General features: G+C 43.2%; 1 protein-coding gene across 1 annotated transcript in view; it reads left to right on the top strand.

Moving 5' to 3' along the window:
• Positions 1–17,690, top strand: part of LOC104077551 (inositol 1,4,5-trisphosphate receptor type 1-like) — a gene marked incomplete at its 3' end in the record, with an annotated part of 62,052 nt that overhangs the window by 919 nt on the left and 43,443 nt on the right. The window contains 3 exon segments of the mRNA XM_009578831.1: positions 1,307–1,497; positions 16,749–16,929; positions 17,554–17,690. Of these exon segments, the coding sequence (XP_009577126.1) occupies positions 1,307–1,497; positions 16,749–16,929; positions 17,554–17,690 (509 nt within the window).

Genomic DNA, 17,690 nt, shown 5'->3' on the forward strand with positions numbered 1-17,690 from the left:
CTTCTCCCTTACTGTTCTGTTCTATGAAATCCCAAAAAAGAAGAAACTATCCACATGGATGGGGAAGAAGTCCTGCTTGCATGTCGCTCCTGGCTTTGGAAACTCCAATGTGTTCTAACTCTCCTCGAGGGATTTCACTTTAGGCTGAGCAGAGCATCGCTCTCCTGTCTCTGATCATGTTAACTCCTTTTTCCTCATGCAGATGCGAGCAGTGGTGTTCTTCTCCTAACTGCATTTGAGAAAGTACTTTAAAATTAAGCAGGCAGAGCTTTTTATACTTTCCAGAGACTGTCTTGGGTTGGCTTGAATTTTATGACTTTGCTTTGAATGAATGTACTTAGAAAACCTGATCAGTTTAATATTTGCAATAATATTTGGGAAATGTGCTCATAGGGATGTCAGATTATTAACCATATCAGAAACAAAAACATGTCATTGTATTACAGAGAGGTTGCAGGGTAGGATGAGCAAAAATTTGGTTTGAAGTCAGTTATAAGGTAGTTTACTTAATTTGAGACCATTGCTAAGAAAGTCAGTAATGTCATGCACATTTTGTAAAAACACGGTTCAGTGGGTTTTGCCTCTTCAAAATAAAGACTGTGGGTAATCCTGTTGAAAGCAGGCCTAATCACAAACAAACGAAAAACACTAATTCCCCCTCTTCTTTGAAGTTGATATATATTGCATTTGTCCTTATGTTGTGCTGCCTACCACTATACTCTTCCGCGTTCTAGAGCATTTTGCTTCAGTTTGCATTCTTCCTGCCTCTTCCACAAACTCTTGCCTGCTTAGTTTTTTTGGTCTGTTTATCCATGAAGTTCACAGTTCTGTAATTGTACAGAAGCATAGCGTTGGCTTTGCCATCCTCTGGAATTTGTCTCACCTTTCGCCATCCCCTCACTGGTCCTGCAGAGCCTCTACCTCTCTTTGTATCCCTGAATCCACACTGTTTCCAGAATCCTCTTCCAATACACCAGCCTTCTTTCCATCTTCTGCTGCTAGTGAAGGCAGCAGTGGCAATAACCCTTTCCCATTGCCAGCCCAGGCTGTCCTTCCTCAGGACATCTCCTCCCACAGACTTGCACATGTTAAAGTGGTGTTAAGTGCCCATCTTACAACGTGCCCGATCTGTGCTCTAAGGTACAAACTCTTCCTTGCAGAAATGTTAGGAGCTGAGTTTATCGCTGTTAACAAACATGTGCACACCATTTGGGATAGCTTAATAACTTAAACCAGAAGAGTGGAGCCACCACTGTAGGGTGGCGGGGTTTGAATCTCAGCCTGTTTCTCATTATCACCTTTATAGGAGGAAGCTCCGGATCGAGCTCAATGAGCCGAGGTGAGATGAGTTTGGCAGATGTCCAATGTCATCTGGATAAAGAAGGTGCATCCAACCTGGTCATAGATCTCATCATGAATGCCACCAGTGACAGAGTCTTCCATGAGAGCATCCTGCTAGCCATTGCCCTTCTGGAAGGTGGGAACACTACAATACAGGTAGGGAAATGGAAAACTTTAAGCTCATAACTAAAACATTGGGAAGGGAAATGTTTTTATGAAATCCAGGAAACTTGAGGAGGTTAAGGAGATGGGAGGGGAAATGACTAAATGATCTTTGACCTGTAATTAGGGGAAATATTAGTGTCTACCATGCAAAAGTTAATTTATTAAATGTCTGCATGGGTATTGGGTGATTTCCCAGGGCAGTATAGAGGAACATATAACAAACCAGCTTTGTAGCATGATTTTATGTGACTACTTTTATGCAACTACTTTTATGCAACAGTTTAAGCAACTGCAACATGCTCAGAGACTTTTACAACTAGCTCTTAGATTTCAGACTGGAATTTAAAGTAACTGTATGGTAAACTTCATACCACCACCTGTAATCCTGTAATCTTGCTGTCCTTTGTTTCTGTGTTTTAAATAAGGATTTGGTTTCCCTAAATAAGAATTGCACCTGGTATGGATTTTAATGAACATACACCAACTAGCTTGTACGGTATTCTTCCAAACAGAAAGTAAAACCTTATTATGGCAAAAGACGCCTACAAAGATTATTGAACATGTAATATCTTATTCTTTTGACTTTGCATGTGTTCTGTTTGCAAACAGTCTGTTTCAGTCTTGGACAATGGGCTTTATGTGTAGCAATTCCAGAGAGTGTTATCCCTCTCCTACCCCACTGCCATGTGTTTCCCATGTCTGAACAAAACAATCGGTGATTTGTTTAAGAAGGTCAATTTTGCAGATTGTTCCTTTCACTCAGAGAAGTGATACATCCAAATGTTTGATACACATACAGATTTAGGCTTATAATTTGATGCCATTTGTGCTGCATCCTAATTAGGAACATTTATTTAGGTACTTAAAGATAAAACACACTATCACTTTCAGAAGAGCTTGGGCAAAGAGAACTAAAAATATCTTGTGTATGTGGCCCACTGTTCCCAGTATGGTATAACCACTCCCCAGTCCTTTATTTTTCTGCCTGAAAACCAAACTACCCGAAAGACGCAGTCTGTCTCTGGTATCGCTGCAGCAGCTAAGAGTCACCGCAGTGACAATGCCTCCATGGCAACTTCTGGGAGAAATGTGTGACCAGACTGAGGGCAGCGCTCCACGTTGTGCTTAATCGATTCGAACTGTGGGCCGTTGCCACAGCGGCCAGTCCTGTTCTAGTTAGCTCTGCTTGACCCCTCGTTGTACGGCTCGTGCAGCTATGGAGTGAGTTGGATTAAGCGGCTGATCTGATGCAAAACTGGCCTGCCAGTGAAAATGGATTTGATCCCATAGAAATGTCTGGCTCAAACCTGACCAGAGATGACTATCCTTTGGGCAGCAGTACGTGGTGAGACTTGATTAAGTGTAATGTGGGGCTGACTAGTTATAATTGATCACTATGGTTAAAACATGCACTAGATCTCTACAGCAGCACCTCTTGTTTTTATGCAAACTTCTGTTGAGAGGAGAGGGAACCTTTTGGGACTCCTTCACTGGCTCTGTAATCAGTACCCTCTTTTTTTGCCTGTGTATATGCTCTAGATTGAAGCTTCTTTGCAAAAGACAAAGTGGGAATCAAGTGTTTAAAATCCCGTGTCACCTTAAACTGCAATGACAGGATTAACATTCCTTGGGGAGAGTCACTTAAATTTCCTGCTCTTCTCCAATGTAAAAGAAGCTGAGCTTTCATCTTCCTAGCTCTCAGGGAGCTCAGGTAACCTCACACTGTCATGCTGGAAGGAAAAAGAAATTCTGCACCAGCCTGATGTGGAGAGATCCTTCGCTTGTGCTGGAACCCAGAACTAATGGATTGAGTAGAGTCTCTTCCCGCTGCGTGCGAATCAGTGTTGGAAGCAGATGCCTTAGCTCATCTGGTCAAGGGAAATCTGCAGTCCATTTCCAGAGACACCTTTTTCACCAAAAAGGGAGATTCTTTAGTTTGCATTTGCTGTCTTTAGCTGGGAGTCTGTAACGGTTAGGAATGAGCGGTTGGCATAAGGTGCTTATAGCAAATGGCATAACACTTTCACATCCGTGCTTTATGGTCCTGCCAATTTCTGTTGCAGTCTTGTCTTTATAGATGTTACTTCCGCAAACCAGAGTAACTATTTTCTGTCCTTTCCCACGCAGGAATAAGTGCTTAGCAGTTGTCTTTACCTTTAGAAAATGTTCTGGGCAGCCAGCAGTTACTTGGTGCATGTGCGTGTACGTGCTCTAATGCAGCAGCGAAGGGCTGGGAGGGAGCTCTGGTGTAGGGCTGCTTTTAAGTACAGAATGTTTTAGGAACCAAATGACTTGTGATGCCTACAGCTAATGCTGTAAGCTCTGAGGTCTTGGACACACCCAGGAGCTCTTACTCATGCATGCAAAGCACAGATGAGACTTTATCGAAAATATCCTATGGAGCGGTTGTAATGTAGATATTCTGTGCTATAGCAATCCAGCGGCCTGATAGCAAAAGGCAAAAAAGGTTTATCAGTGCACAAAGATGTTCCTGACTTACCTCTGTATTGGTTAATCTCCTGGTGCTAGGTAGTGAGTTCCCTGGTGCTTTGCTTTACTTGCACTGGGTCTAGCACAGTCAGGGCTTGTGGGGAATACTACAATGTCAGTCAAGAACAGCACATATTCAGCACTCTGATCTTTCAGTAGTATTTGAGTCATGAGAGCCAAGTAAGTAAAACTTCAATGGAAAAAAAAATGCCAACCAGAAAGCTTAACTTCTGGGAGAGCAGCTGGCTCAACAGTGGTGAATCAAAGCAAAGGTGGAGGTTTTGCTCTTCAGTAAAATCACGATTTCAGGTCTGTATCTCCCAGAGTAATTGCTGAATGATGTCCAAGTTAAACTGCTGTCCTGAGATGGTAAATTCATGTAACCAAGCTTTTCTCTCTTCACATAGGAAGAATAGTGCATCTGCTCACCCAGAAAATACAGAAGGCTCTGAGTGCAGCCAAGCTGTTCGGGAGCACTGCCTTTACAGGAGAGCTGCATAGGGTACTCATTAGTCTGCACAGCTTCAAATCCAACGGGTTTTATAAAGCAGTCTTTCGCTACAGCACAGTAGAGATTTATTGAGTGCAGCAGTGTGATGGTCTCCTACTTAGTAAGATTTCATTTTTACGAAATACACTGCAAAATTCGTCTGTTTATGGAAACTAGATGCACTTACAAAAATGAACCCAATACTTTCTGTGGTCTTTTATCCTGATCTTTCTGTAATCTGTGTTCTTTTGGTAAGTATTGCACATTAGGTAGGGCTTCACAACCTCTGCAACCTGCAGAGTGGATTTTCTGAAGTTTGACAGCAGTTTCCAGTAACTGCCAGTGGAAGAGTCATCTTCAGTCTCTGGACTAATAACTGCGTTCATTTTGCATCAGATACGTTTGTCATTGTGAAAGTCGACCTAGCCAAATCAGCCAGCTTTGTCTTTGAGGTCTAACACAGTTTAATCTTCATTTCACAATTTTTTGGTTATTATTAGCAGCTCTTGATTTTTAGTATTCTGAGCAAGTTCATTCTGTGCTCAGTCTGAATAATTTTTACTGAACCTAAATTGCTTATATCTATAGGCCTTTGAGAATAGGAAACTGGTGGGATAGAGACAGGTTATGTAAAAAGGCTTTTTGGCAGCAAAGCCAGAAGCGTGTCACCCCAGCATGGCATTTTCTTAACTCCAAGTTTTCACACGGGAAATGAATTCGGCCTGAAGTTAAGCAAAAGGTTTTTACTGACACACAGGAACTTGCACATGATGATTGTAATATGGTTAATAATGGGAGTTCCCAGGTAACTCCCATGAACGTTAGTGGGAGAACAGATCCCCATGGTGTTAGGAAGGGATAACTGGAATAGGTGTTACCGTTTCATTAGATACATGCAGGGCCAATATTAAGGCTAGGCAAAGTAGGTGGTTGCCAACTCTAGCAGAAAAGCAAATCTAGAAGTGTTCCTTATTATCATTGGCAGGAGAGATTTTTATTGTATTATTAAGAAAATTAATGTGGGGGAGAAGCAGGACAAGAAAAAATACTCCCGGTTTACCTTAGGAAAGAGGCTAAGCTGGTAGTGTGTGGCACGCAGAATCCCATGCTGCTCTGTGTTTTGCTATAGGGGTGAATGTGGATGTGACAAATCAGCTGTTCTGGGAGAAAGACAGAGGTCTTTGCCCACTTAAAGCTCTCTGGATGGAAACTTTTCTGGGTTATTTTTAGGTTTTGGAATTCAGTTAGAAACACTGTCAGGTTCTTTGGTAACAGAGATGCTGATGAAAGTGTCGTAGCTGCGTCCGGTGAGCTCGTTGCTCCCGCTCAGCAGGAGCTCTGTTTTTTTTTTTTTGTGGGAAGCCTGCCCTCATTTGTAAGGAGACAGAAGTGGAGGTGGAACCGCAGGGTCAAAACCGGACAACAAATTAACTTGACAAATGCTGCTGCTCGCTGAACTGAAAATTACATAAACCCCTTTATTAATTTATATAACCCTCAGCATCCACCTCCAGAGAGCTGGCGTCAGCAGTTCTGCATGGAGCAGCCCTGGGGGCGATGTCCCACCAGCCCCACGCTGTCCTCCGAAATGGCAAGGGGTGAGCGTGCCCTGCACCCGGGGCGCTGCCAGCCGGCACGTGGCGCCCGTCCCCCCGGGGTGCTGGCTTGGGTGCGCTTTGTCAGAGCTTGCGTGGCAGGGGCTGTTGCTCGTAGGCACACTGCACACAGAGCTACGTCTCCTTCGGAAGAATTGAAAGCTTGGTCCGTTCCCTGCGCACACTGCAACACGGCGAGTTTTCCTCTGTTAAAGCAACCCTGACAAATGAATGACAGTGGAGGAAATTGCTGAGGATTTCTCCTGTAGCACTTGTGTCTCATCTGCTAAGTAAAAATTATATGGACCGTTCTCGTAGGCACACTGCACACAGAGCTACGTCTCCTTCGGAAGAATTGAAAGCTTGGTCCGTTCCCTGCGCACACTGCAACACGGCGAGTTTTCCTCTGTTAAAGCAACCCTGACAAATGAATGACAGTGGAGGAAATTGCTGAGGATTTCTCCTGTAGCACTTGTGTCTCATCTGCTAAGTAAAAATTATATGGACCGTTACTCTGCCTCACCTCTGTAGAGTTTCGGGTTTCCTTGGTCGGTGGAAGTTCATGGCAAGTAAAGTCACTTACATAACTGCCTCTCCATGGAGACTTCGGCCCGCTCGTTTAATTAGGGATCTTCTCAAAAGTTAGATTGCGTGACAAATTACCCACACGCACATGTTGGTATTTTCAGCAAGGGAAGGTAAAATGAGGTTGATGGCATTAGTTTAGTTTAAGGCATTTTTTAAGCGCTACCCCAAAGTGACGTGATGCAGAGCTACCACTTTGAAGTGCAATGGTGCCTTCTTTCCCCCTTCATCCACAGTTCTTCCCAAGATGGGCTGCAAGCACAGAGGATGAGGTGGTAGGAGGCAGCACCTAAGCAAAAGGTGATTATTTTTCAGGAAAGAAGTGGGATTTGCTCCTAGCTTTAAGGCATCTGAGCAGAGTCACTGCTCCTGCACAGAGGATGATGATGGGATCTGCTCTCCTCAGCTATTGGGGGAAGGAGGGATGTCCGGGATGAGGACCAGGAGCCACCACGACTAGAGATAGCAGCAAGGGGCCTGTGGTGGTGGACCGGCAGCTCATGCCTCCGTCATGGCATGGCAAGAGCAAATCAGTGTTGTGCTGAGCCAAGATTTGGGGCTCACCACATGTGTGAGGCTCCTTTGAGATGTGACTGTACAAAGAGCCATGTGGCTTCGAGTTGCTTTAACTTCCAGAGCTCTTCAGTTTAGCCTGTAAAGAGGAGTCGTGCATTTTGTGCACCCTCCTTTGACTGCTCGTTAGGGTTAGGGGCTATGGCTGCTGGTACCGTGCTGTGTTGCAGAAGTCCTGAGGGAGGCTCTGAACAAGCAAGGTACCAGAAGTCATGGCAGCCAGCTCTTCATTAGTCTGTTTAGTAGGAAATACTGGTTTGGTTAAAACGCTGGGCTAACATGACTGTCCTGTCTCCAGCTGTCTTGCACCACACACGGTCATGGACTTAGTTGACATTTCTCCTCGTGCATTGCCACCAGTAAGAAAACTCCAGCACGGTGAATCGTGGTCTCCTTTGCTGAACTCGATGCCTCAGACTGTCCAAAGATGATCGATAGTTATTAAATAATTGCAGAATTGATGCACAAAAGGAATTGAATCCAGAGGTATCTAATTCTTGTTTGTGTTTGTGGCACATAGGAAAACGGCAGAAACCAAGTGACCTAGGGTGCTACCCGGCAGGCGGGGAGACGGGGCTCGCTTCTGTGACCGTCCGCCGCAGCCCTCGGCTTTGATGGAGCAGTAACTTTGGGGCAGATCTGTGTCCTTCAGCTTGCTCTAGCATTGGCTGTGGAATACTGTGACAAAAATGGAAGGATAAGCAATGCAAAAAAGATCAACAGTGAAATAGTTGGAACCAGCCAGGCAACCCGTTTTATTTTTTTCACTTTCCCTGTTGGCCTAAATGTGTCCTGTCCTATTCGGTTGCCAAAACACTTATAGTTTCTTTTTGTCCGTGACTGCAATTGTCCTTCAAAATTGGGAGAAAATTTTACAAAATGTTACAGAAGTATTGGTGATATAAAACGTAGATTTAGTGGCACAATGGTGCTTTAGGGTTTGTGGTTTGGACTTTTAAAACCAGATCTACTACTTACAAAATTTGCAACGGTCACAGATATCTGCGAGCAGGCTAAACTGCACGTGATGGTAAATGTTTCAGAGGCAACAATATCTTTGGATTGCTAAACTTTTGTAAATAGCACTTGAGAACTTTTGGTCATTGATAAAAAAAAGGTCTTTTAAAATGTCTACTGTTTGTTTATAACAGGCAGAATTCTTTGATATAGGATGGTATATCTTTTTTACATTGTTTTAATAATACCTGTTTAGGAAACTAATGCAAAACCAGCAAGTTACCAGCATGTATTAAGTAATCACCTATGTCTTTCACCATTTTACTGAGTTCTTCTCAAGTTAAAATACACCATATTTTTTTTTACATTCTGAGTATGTTACTTGAGAATGTGACATTAAAAAAAAAAAAAAAGGACCTACACCAACCATCGCTTTCAGCTGTGGGCAGTGATCTTTTGTGAAAGAGAGCCCTCTCCAAAATGAAGCACACTGCAAATCCAGACCCTCCTTCACAGCGCAGTTACCTTCAAAACAAGGCACTGAACCTGCGCCAGTAATTAAGTCAGCGCTGAGGAAATCCACGTCCTGATGCTCTGTTGATCCGCAGCACGTGAGGAGACTCGAGATGGCAAGCCCCTGGGAGCACATGATCTCTTTTGCATGTATTTCAATGTATTTAGCACAGTGAAGTCTCAATCTCGCTTAGACATCACCATGTTAAAAACAAACGAGCCCTACTAATAACGCACTGAGAGGGGGAGCCAAAAGCTGCGAGGAATCATTCCTATAGAGATGATTTCATTTTTATTGGGGGGCAGTAAGATGCATAGGTGATGCTGAGAACAGGGTGGGTGAGATGAGATTGTAATGATACCATTTGTAGTCTTTCTACTTGAGCTGCAGCTGATGCTACTTTTTGAAGTATTTGGGGGCCATCAGTATTCCTGTATCATAGCATCTTTCAGTCTTTTTGCTCAAAGGGCATTTTTACACTTAAATTTCAAGGTGCCTGTCTGTGCGATTGAGCAATATAGGTGAAAAAAGGAGAGGTGCTATATCAGGGTTCAGCGGCATTGCTTGTCCTTCAGTCTCGGTAGCCGTGTGTTGTTCATGGCTGTTGGGTACCATGGACCTCTTGTGTGGCAATCCTCTCAGCATTCGGGTGTGATCCTGGTCCTGTGAGGAGCAGGGATGTAAATCGCTAATTCTTCCTATTCCTCTTTGTGGGACCCAGGTCCAACATAAACTTTTAAGATGATCCCTAGCAGGATTAAAGCCCTCTACAAGCAGGCAGAGGCAAGCTATTCAGAAAAACAAGGTCATGCTGCCTTTTTTTTTTTTTTTTTTGGTAAGCACAGGAATCAACAAAGCGATGTTATATAACTTCTATTTATATCCCACTTGCTCACTAGCTGCAGGCATACAAGAGTAGCTGAGAAGGGAATTTAATGAGCTCTCAGGGCTTGCTCACCTTCCAGAGCGGGTAGGAGCCAGCTTGTTTTTGAAGTGCGTCAGCAAATGAAACTGGTGGTGGGTGGGTGGTTTGGGTAGGTGGACTGACTTGTTGCTATGGTTTTCTTTAATTCCTCTGTCTCTCAAGAAGATCTTACACATTTTTTTTTTTTCTTTTGGGGAGTCTGCAGACTTCCTTGTTTCTCACACCTACACAGAGCTCACTGGTTCGGTAAGGAAGTGGGATTCATCCTCCTGCCATGCAGGAGCCTTGCACAGATTAACTGAGTGACCCGGCGGGTGCGTGCTCCCACATGTATGCAGGAGGAACTCAAATAAGGCTCTGTGCTGAAAGCAGGTCAGGCCCCCAAGTCTCCCACGCTTTGGAGGCCATCTGCTCCGTCTGCGGGGGGATTTAAACCCCGAACCCAACAGTCATGTTTCTACCTGTCGTTCCCCCAGTGTGCCTTCACCTCCTGGTGATCATCCTGTGTCACCTCGTTGTCCCCGGGGTTTTGTACTGGCTCTGGAAGGGCACGAGGGGACCGTATCTCTGTGAAGTTTGTTCTTACTTTCCTCTTTGTGAAATGACTTTAAATTGCATCGAGATTTTAGGTGTTGCAGTAGGAGAACGTGTAGGGTACAAGGGCTCTACGCGAAATGAGTGGTGTAATTCTGCTGCTGCTTTCATTTAAAGCTGGTTGGGAAAGACGAGCGTTTACACGGGTCGGTCTGTGTACGCTCATACCCCTCCAAAAACCTCCCCCGTAAGGTGGGGCAGAATCTCTAGCTAGGAGTAGAGCCTTGCACATGGATGCCCATGGCAGAGAGAGTTTGTCTTATTTGTGGAAAATAGAGCTGGAAGTCTCCCTTCTGCCTTCAGGAAAAAGTTTATTTTACAGTTTGCAAAAAAGCAGGCAATTGAGGTGTTCTGGCAGATTTTCCTTATGGGTTTATTTCAAACTGTGAAGTATGTTCAGCATGAAATATTTCAGCTGCCATTTCCTTAAGCTATGCAAGACTAATGATATCTATCACTTATGCCCCAGAGTGATGGATCTTTAGTGAGCTGGGATGTATGAAACACTTCAAGAAAGGGAGGGATCAGTGATACTTTAAATAAATAAATGAGGGGAGAGAGAAAGCAAAGTTAGGTTTGAATTTTCTGCAGTGGAAGCCCTTGCAATATGTTTAGGCAGAATGTGAAGGGTTGGCATTTGTACTTAATTCAGCGCTTGTGTTAGCAGTGCAGTTCCCCTGAAAATGTGGCTGCTTTGAAGTAGTCCAGCTATAAGAAACGGTATGGGGGTGGCAAGCTCTTTCCGCAAACATGAAGTAGCACAGAAGTTTTGCATTAGTTCATGCTGGCAGCCTGTCCGGATAACCAAGCAAGTTAACATCCCGGTAATAATTTCTCTCCAGCGCTGGAATAAAATGTCCTGAATTGAAGCCAGAGAGCTGATCTTTCTCTTGTATCTGGAGGGACTTTCCTCTTTGAAATATCCCTGACTAGTCAAGTTCATGGGGTGTTTTCTGTTCACTGCCATTAGAGAAATGGGGAGGGAGGTGACAACAGTTTGCTTTAATTTGTGAGGTGTTTGCTGGGGCTTTGCTTTCCCTTATTTACTGGTAATCAAATATTTGTTTTCGTGGGGAATTCTTTGGGATCTGTTCGGATGGTCTGGCAGGGTTTAATGGCTGTGGTCTGTTGAAACAGCTCTGCGAATTACAGAGGGTGTGGTCCAGAAAATACTCTGTCCTCTGCAGGGTGATGGCAATCTCTGTTTGGGTTCTGCAGCCAAATGCTTTCCTAAAATCAGGCCACCCTTCTTTCAGGAGGAAGCACGCATCTGAGCAGATGCATCTTAAACCCAGCGCTTGCTAATAGTTTTTAGTGATATTTCTCACAACGTGATCATTCAGACGGCGCATACAGTCCAGCCTATAATTACTGAGTCTGGGGCAGAAAGCCAAGCTATTCAATGCAAAACAATCAAACGGTTGTTCCTTTTCTTGGTTGGCAAAACAGTTGTGACTTCAGGGCAGATCCAGCTACCAGCGTAGAGGAAGGTGTTCCCAGCAAAGGTGACAGCACACACAGGCAAAACTGGATAAGCCTTTTAAAGGCAAGAGCTAGAAATAAGCTGCCTTCAGCTGGTTCCTTTGTTTTCCGTTTCACAATCCTACGTTGGGCACAGACTCAAGCATAGTTAAACAAACTTATTGTGGATTAGTTAAATTTATAGTGGATTTGTTAGCTGGGTCTATACTCGGTACACCTTACACGAAGGTATCAGTCTGCTGCGTTTTACAGCTTTGCTCTCCAAAGGGCAGACGTCAGCTCCGCTGGTTAAAAAAAACAGTTTGCTACCAATTGCTGGTATGTGAGACACGTTAAGGAGCATTTGTACATGCCAGGTGGTCATCCTGCTTCCGTAATCCCACTCCCCTGAATTGCTGGGTAGTTAGCTGAGATTCTTCCACTCATCATTGGAAATTAACGTATATTCTGTGTCAAAGATCTTGGAGGGCGAGGCAGGAAGGGGGAAGAGGTGAAGTGGTAATGCTAGGAAATGTGCCTCCTCTTTGCTGATTTTTTTTAAAATGTGATTCTACAATCCAGATTGTTAATGATCTGCAATATTTAAGAATGTGCCAAAAAATAATCACCACAGAAAATTATATTAATGCTGAATAAAATGCCAGCAAACAAAAATAGTATTTTCAGTTTAGCAAAAAAGGTAGGTAAACATTTAACAGTGTATGTAAATAATTTGAAGGGGAGAGGATACCAGGTTTCTGGGAATAACTACAGAAGAGACATAAAAAATTTTTAAAGTTAGTGACATAAAAAGGAACTTAATCACATGTTTCTCACAGTTATTAACCACTGGAACAGACTACAGACAGACATAGTTCATCTGTGATGATGCCTTCTGAAGAAAGATAGGATGCTTTTCTTGAAAAGATGCATTACTTAAACACAACTTTGGGCTCAGTTGATGAGTGAGAGCGAAGGGCTGGTCGTTCTCAGAGGTGGGGCAGGCTGTAGCTGATCAATACACTGCAATTTAAACTTGGCCTTCAATTTATTTTCTGGTGAAATCAGTCACTTGGTTTGCAGCTTTTCTTCTGCAACTTGTTTTGCGGGGACCAGGGTAATAAAATTGTATATCATATGGTGATAGTATTTACTTACCGTCCTCCTTTGGCTCAGAGGCAGTATGCTGGAGGGCAAAGGTGTAAAAGGGATATTCTGCTGTGCATGAGGTTTCTGGTTGGATTTCTTTAGGAGCAGAGTTGGGTGATGGAGAGGAAAAGGAAGGAGAAGTTATCGCACAGGTTTCCTGGTACCTGGTGTTATTAGTTGTTTTACTCTGTGGTATTTTAATAGACCACTTTGGATGTCAGGAGACGGAGTCGGTGTGGTCGGCTTTGCAGACGTGCAATGCCTGTGCTGGGTGGTTCTCCTTCCATCCCTTTGAAACAAATACAGGCTCATCATAATGCTTGACGTATCATATGCCTGTAAAAGAAGCAGCGATTACTGCTGCTTGCCGAATGCTTCATATCTGCATGGAAACAGTGCACCAGAAAAATACCTTTATTCTCCAGTCACCTGAGACTTTGAACTTGCAAACCTTAACGAAGAAGATTTTCCCCTTGTGTTTCTTAACAAAGCTCTTTCCATTGCCCCAAGTTAGTCTTGAATAAGGTCGATTTAAAAATAATTGAGAACTCTTTGCTTGATGTCCTTGCGCATGGTGAGTGTAGCTATCGTGTTAGAAGCTTGTGCATGTCATATGCAGATGTTTTTGAGTTTCTTTCATTCTGTGGCTGTGTAATTAATTGCAGTCACATTATCTCTGATATTCTCTTATCAGAGAGAAGTCTTGGTTCGTTTAATTGGCTGGTTGCAGTGCTCTGGAGATGTATTGCATTTCATTTAGGTGTGTGTACTTGTAAAGCTGTTTGCTGAATCCGGCATTCATAAAGCAAACCTCATGATCTTCTTTTGTGTCACATGATGTCTCTTGTTTAATGGCAATGACTCTTAACAGTCATTAACAAAACACAGTTGATAAATAAAATACAGTTTCATACTGCATGATTTTAGCACTCTGTATGAGCAGGCAACTGGTCCACTGCCAGCATCTCGAGTACGAGATGAAGCTCGTATCTTCACTTGCCTTTCAGGTAGCTTTTCCTCTGGTACCTCGTACTGGGATAACCAGATACAGTCCACATACTGGTATGTTACAGGTCACGGTTCCCTACCCTGCCCTGCTGTAGGTTTCTAGGAGATCGCAAGTCCCAGCGTGGTGGTGGCTAAATCAGCAGGGTCTGTCTGGGAGATGAGGAGCCAGCCTGCGCTTCTCTGCCCGGGCACGGTGAGGGCAGGGATCTCTCTTGCTGTCAAGGTGCTTGGCTTTTGGGTTTGCGTCAGTGTCGTTAGGGGGCCCTCAAAGGAACGGCTGATGTCAAACGTTCCCATGTCAGTGGCACGTTAAAAGCACTATTCTTCAAAAACGCGTACGAGCAGAGGTTTGCTGTTCTCTTCGTTCCAGGCTGCTCTCCTATAGCATGCTTGCTCTTTCAGCAGTCTTGCTTGTGGCTGCATGACGTCTATGTGCAAGCCAGGACCCTGGCACATGATAGTCTAAAATGGCCACTCTATTTCCATTTTAAAAAAGGAGATTTTTCCAGTTTTTGTTTTGAGGCTATATCTGTAAATTTTAGGATTTCTGTCATAATTATCACCACCAATTACCTGCTCAAGTGCAACTTGCAAGATTACACCTCTTAAAATACAGTATCTTTGATAGCTGGCGTGTGGTTGATTCATATGTGTGAAGGTGTTAGGCATCCTGACCTAAACTGAAACAATCATTTTGTGACAACCATTGAATGTATGCACAGCACGCACAAGAAAGCTTTACTGGAAATGTTCGTTTCATTTGGTTTTTTTCTCTGAAGTGCAGTGGAAAGTCAGTTAAGAAGCTTGAAAAGACGACAAAAATCAAGCTGTCAGCAAGTAACAATTACTCGCATACAAGGTATTTCTTCAGCGTGGTTCATTAAAAAAAGCTTTTCCTTCACCGCTGCTTCATCACAGGGAAACTGCTCCTGTATAGGCTCTTGAGATGTGCAGCCAGGTGACAACCATCGCTTGCCTGACAAGCACATCATGTTACTTTTCAGAAAATGGTTACCCTTTCTAGAACCGATTTATGCTGGTCTATCGTAAAATATTATTATTGGTATGCTCGTTGTGTAATACTGCTAGAGTAAAATTTTCAAGATGCAACTTAGATGCAAACTCTTCCTCTGTCTGTACTTGTAGCCACCAAGTAAGAGACCATGCTTCAAAGGGTTGACTGTCTAAATAACCCAACCCTGGGCTTGGTTAGTGGTGAGCAGCTCAGGGAAACCATGTTAATGCATCTCTTCATTATGGTTGTAATTTGATCGTATTCTGCCCACTAAGTCTGATCAGGTCAAAGAACCAGTTTAGAATAAAAAAAAAAAAACTGGATAAGTAAACTGTCATTCAGACAAAGGATGTTTTTATTGGGGTACGTTTTATGAGAAAACATTAAAATTCTTGCTATAAAGTATTGGATTAGAGAATAATTCTGCAAATACTATTAAACAAATTGGGCACCCAAATCATTTTGTGTCATGTCACAGGGCCCAGCACAGTTTCTGTTGCAATGACTTTTGGTAGAAGGCACCTCTTGCAGTGCTCGTGTCTGTTTTACTAGGCTGTTTGAATGGATGTCAGGAGAAGGTACCAGTGTGGCTGGCTTTGCGGACGTGTGATGCCCATGCTGGGTGGTTCTCCTTTCCCTCCTCTCTGTTAATCACTAGAAGTAAGAACGAACTCTTACCTGAGTTCTTACCTGAGTTTACCTGAGATGCTCTGGGCAGGTAGAAGGTATTGCAATGGTGGGAGGGATATCTCATGTGAATATTGACTAACTTTAAATAGTAGCGCTGCTCCTCTGTCTGTAATCACAGACGCAACTTTATTAGTGTTTGAAAGTCATTCAGCGCTGTTCTGACTGCAGCTGCTTGGGAGTGATCAAAGGCAGGCGTACCAGAGACGGCCTTGTGTGCTCCGCTTCGCAGGAAACCGGGCAGGATATATTGCTATTCCCATTTTAATTTGTTTTTTCAATAAATCAGGCTTCATTCCTATTCATCATGTAAAGCTGTTGGATCATGAGCCACTGCAGAATGCTAACTAATTTTGTAATACTCTGCATAAGGTGACCCACTTACGAGTTCATCCTTCAGTCGTGTTTAAGCTCTGGTCCTGATTTATGTAACAGCATATTGGTTTCATCAAGAATTGTCTGATCACTCACTGTGTTGGCTCCTTTTTGACCTGTACATGATTTGTATTCTCCTCAATTTTAGGAAGAACCTTCTGTCTCTGTGCATATATGGGCAGAACAACGTTAATAAACCTTTTTAAAAGTAGTCAATGCTTTGAGTTTTTCTGTTACTTAATTCCTTCTCTAATATATCTTTAAAAGGAGTTTTAAGAAGTCTGTGGCAGACAGGGCAATGGAGACTTAGCACGAAATACCCCTCATTACATTGCCCTGTTTGTACATTTTTGAACTGTGATTAACGTTGACTATTGCATGTTATGAGTCACAGTCCCTTTGATTTGAGGGCAGGAAGGCAGGACAGTTCTTTTTCCTCTGTATTTTGCTCATACTCTTTTGTTTCTGAACTGAGAATCAAATTATAGGTAATTCCATTGTCCTGTCCTTACCTTAATTCATTGTACTTAACCTTAATTCCATTGTTGAAAGAGAAGTGTGCTGCCTAAATGTATTAGGGCTAGCGTGATTTATTGCACTCACTTTTATTTAAAAATATATTTGGAAGTTGTTAATAAGGGAGTTAATGTAGCTGAGACACTTGGGCTTCCTTAACAATAAAGTACGAGTTTCCATTGCTCTAGGTTTTGGTTTACTGAAAACTAATTAATCTCCCAGTCCTTCAGGATATCACGCAGTGCAGAAAGGTGAAATAATCTGTATTCAAACCTCTGAAATAGATCCTGTTCCATTTTCTCCTGTAGCATTCGTTCTTCTGCCGACTGACGGAAGATAAGAAATCTGAAAAGTTCTTTAAGGTTTTTTATGATCGCATGAAAGTGGCACAGCAAGAAATCAAGGCTACTGTCACAGTCAATACTAGTGACTTAGGAAATAAAAAGAAAGATGAAGACTCAGACAGAGATGTACCAAGCAGGAAAAGAGGTAATCCCCAGTTGTTCCGTTTCTGAAGTGACAAGGGAGTAAAATGCTGTGTTTTGAACTCATTTCAATTGATGCAATAATGCTCTGATCTCTGATCCCACAGAGCAAAGTTCAGAGATCAGTGGTGCCCTGGCTCGGGATCTCAAGAGCTTCATCCCCTCTTCATCCATTTGTGAGATTGTGCTATTGAAACGATGAAAAGTATTTCTGAGATGAGACTCTGCCGCCTTGTCTATCATGACAAGCTGCCCAAATCTGATCCGTAGTAATGACCCTGGACTGTGGGTTGTGGTTAGTGCCTTCTCTAACAATAAGTGGAGAAAACCTCATTTTCTTCTATAGCAGGTCCTTTTATCGTAACTCCTGATAGTGTTAGTTGTGTGTGCCCTAACCAATTAATACCAGAATTTATAACTTTAATGTGGCTCGCATAAAACATGCGAAGAGAGTGACATGATATCCTTCTAAACTCGAGACCCTCACATCACACTAAACATACTTACCAAAAGAACTGATGATGAATAGCTGGCCTGCGTGTGAAACTGTAATGGGAAATGCGTGAATAGATTTTCTGGTCCCCTTTATTCAGTTTGCCTAAGGAAGATCTGTTCTTGTGTGTTTTAGTGAGAGAGCCCATGACCCAAATTACCGAGGAGGTCCGGGATCAGTTACTGGAGGCCTCTGCAGCTACAAGAAAGGCTTACAACACTTACCGGAGGGAGGCTGATCCTGATGACCATTATTCAGCAGGGGAAGGGGCA

The sequence above is a fragment of the Fulmarus glacialis genome, unplaced genomic scaffold (genome assembly GCF_000690835.1).
Source record: "Fulmarus glacialis isolate BGI_N327 unplaced genomic scaffold, ASM69083v1 scaffold17115, whole genome shotgun sequence".
NCBI lineage: Eukaryota > Metazoa > Chordata > Aves > Procellariiformes > Procellariidae > Fulmarus > Fulmarus glacialis.